This window comes from Cynoglossus semilaevis, chromosome 1, assembly GCF_000523025.1.
Source record: "Cynoglossus semilaevis isolate Cse_v1.0 chromosome 1, Cse_v1.0, whole genome shotgun sequence".
Classification (NCBI taxonomy): domain Eukaryota; kingdom Metazoa; phylum Chordata; class Actinopteri; order Pleuronectiformes; family Cynoglossidae; genus Cynoglossus; species Cynoglossus semilaevis.
This window is the reverse complement of record NC_024307.1, coordinates 23,565,820-23,567,724: the sequence shown is the minus strand read 5'-3', so window position 1 is coordinate 23,567,724 and position 1,905 is coordinate 23,565,820. Positions and strand designations below refer to the sequence as shown.

The following is a 1,905-nucleotide window of genomic DNA, read 5'->3' as shown; positions in this document are numbered from 1 at the left end:
TCTGCGGCTGCCCGTTCACTGACCCGCTCTCTGCCTGAGCCCTGCTCTGAGGTGAGGATTCACGGTCCGGGACCGTGTCCATGTCGGTCTCCAGGACGGTCACGGGCAGAGCTAAACACGGCAGCTCACTGGTGATTGGCTCGGCCTGCACAGGAAGCTCCTCCTCCTGGAAGTCATCAATGTCTGTCTCCAGAGGAACGTCCAGGTCAGTCTCCACGCTGTGTGCTGGGCTGGGACTCATTGTGGTCTCTGATTCAGTTCCTGCTTCCAGGCTATGGTTTTGGATCTGTTTCTGTTGCTGCTCATTGTCCATGGAGAAGTAGGACTCAGGAGAAGTTGCACCTCTGACCCCTTCAGGTGCAGGAAGGCCTATTTCCCGGTGAACTCTTGGAGCTGAGGATGGATCTGAGCTGGGGTCGATGTAGACTCCCGGAAAACTGCTAATGCAAAAATAATCTTACGTTAGAACCAACAAAAATGCTGACCTAATAAAATACATCCACTCTGAGTCAGTCAAGTCAGTGATTTTAGACACAGAAACACAGGAACTGCTGGTCCACTGCTGCCACCTGTGGTCAGTTTGTGGTCATTTCAAACAGTGAAGTCACAAAAGAACACATTTGAACTTAGTGATAGAGACAACAGTGGATCAACAACTGACTGTCTGTGCTATAAAATCACTGATGTTCTCTGTGGACAGTTTGGGTCTCACTTCTCGTCTCACCTGGAGTCTGACTGAAGCCCCGCCTCCACCACTCCATGCCCCTGCCTGTACAAACTCCTCTGATGCTCCTCGCCTTCTCTATGAGGAGGAGCCACTGGCCTGAAGGAGCGTCTGGAAAACATGGGACTGAGAGGAGCCAAAGTGACTGCTCGACTCGGATTAGATGCTGGGTTCTCCTGTGGATGTGATTGGCTGTAGGAGCAGTGAGGGCAGCTCTGTGTCACGTCCTTCCTTTCAGGAGGAAGACTAAAGGACCGCTGCCTGCTGGGCTCCAGAAGTGGAGGCACGTATGTGGAGGAGGAACCGGTGAGGAGAGCGTGATGTGAAGCTCTCCTGCGGTGAAACTCTTCCCACTTTGGAGGTGGTGGTCTTGGAGGTGGAGCTTTCTTCCCGCTAGGTTTGGCGGAGCCTGCCATCTCGTCCACCTCACTCAGGGTCTGATTGGTCTTCAGAGAGACGGAGAGCCCGCCCCACAGGTCGTTTTCAGACATGGCCCGTCCTCTCAGACCCAGAGGAGTAAATGAAGATCGGCCACGTTCTCCTTGTTCCGTGCCTACGCCTGTAGAGTAACATGAACGCTGCTGGACATAGTGGTGGTCATCAGGAGGTCTGGAACCACGTCTCCAGCTCATGTAGTCTCTGAGAGAATAGGACGAAAAAAGAGGGGTCAAAAAACCAAGAGCAGAGCAGACATTCCTCTGATCTAATAAACGTGTCCCCTGAGTCAATCTCAGCCCCCACAGATTTGCTGGACACTTGTGGACACTTTTCAGTTCTATGCCAACCACTCTGCTCTAACCATGACTCAGCAGGATTTCCTCAGAACATCTGGGCCAGAACCGCAAGTCTCCCATGACAATGAAAAGGAAATACGGAGCTAATAAGGGTGTGTTTGCGTAACAGGAAGTGTCTCACCTCTCCGTCAGACTGTATTTCCTGTTGATTTTGCTGGTTTCCTGTTTTCTGCTGCTGGCAGATGTCTGTGGGACACATAAAAGAAGAGATGAGGACGAATTATCTTCATCTATTCTTACATCCATGTATCTATACAATCCATATGTAAAGGCTCCATTTAACTGTACTATACACACTATACATACATACATATATATGTGTATATATATATATACATATATATATATATATATATATATATATATATATATATATATATATATATA

At 49.0% G+C, this 1,905-nt stretch overlaps 1 protein-coding gene across 7 annotated transcripts in view; it reads right to left on the bottom strand.

The window, feature by feature from the left end:
- Window positions 1-1,905, bottom strand: part of shroom4 (shroom family member 4) — a 24,340-nt gene that overhangs the window by 2,479 nt on the left and 19,956 nt on the right. For 6 of the 7 annotated variants that reach the window (XM_025062285.1, XM_017034900.2, XM_008320510.3 and 3 more), the window contains 3 exons: window positions 1,640-1,704; window positions 725-1,363; window positions 19-440 (listed from right to left, as the gene is read on the bottom strand). In XM_025062285.1, the coding sequence (XP_024918053.1) occupies window positions 19-440; window positions 725-1,363; window positions 1,640-1,704 (1,126 nt within the window). The remainder of the gene's footprint in view (window positions 1-18; window positions 441-724; window positions 1,364-1,639; window positions 1,705-1,905) is intronic. The other variant, XM_017034903.2, reaches the window with a different exon arrangement.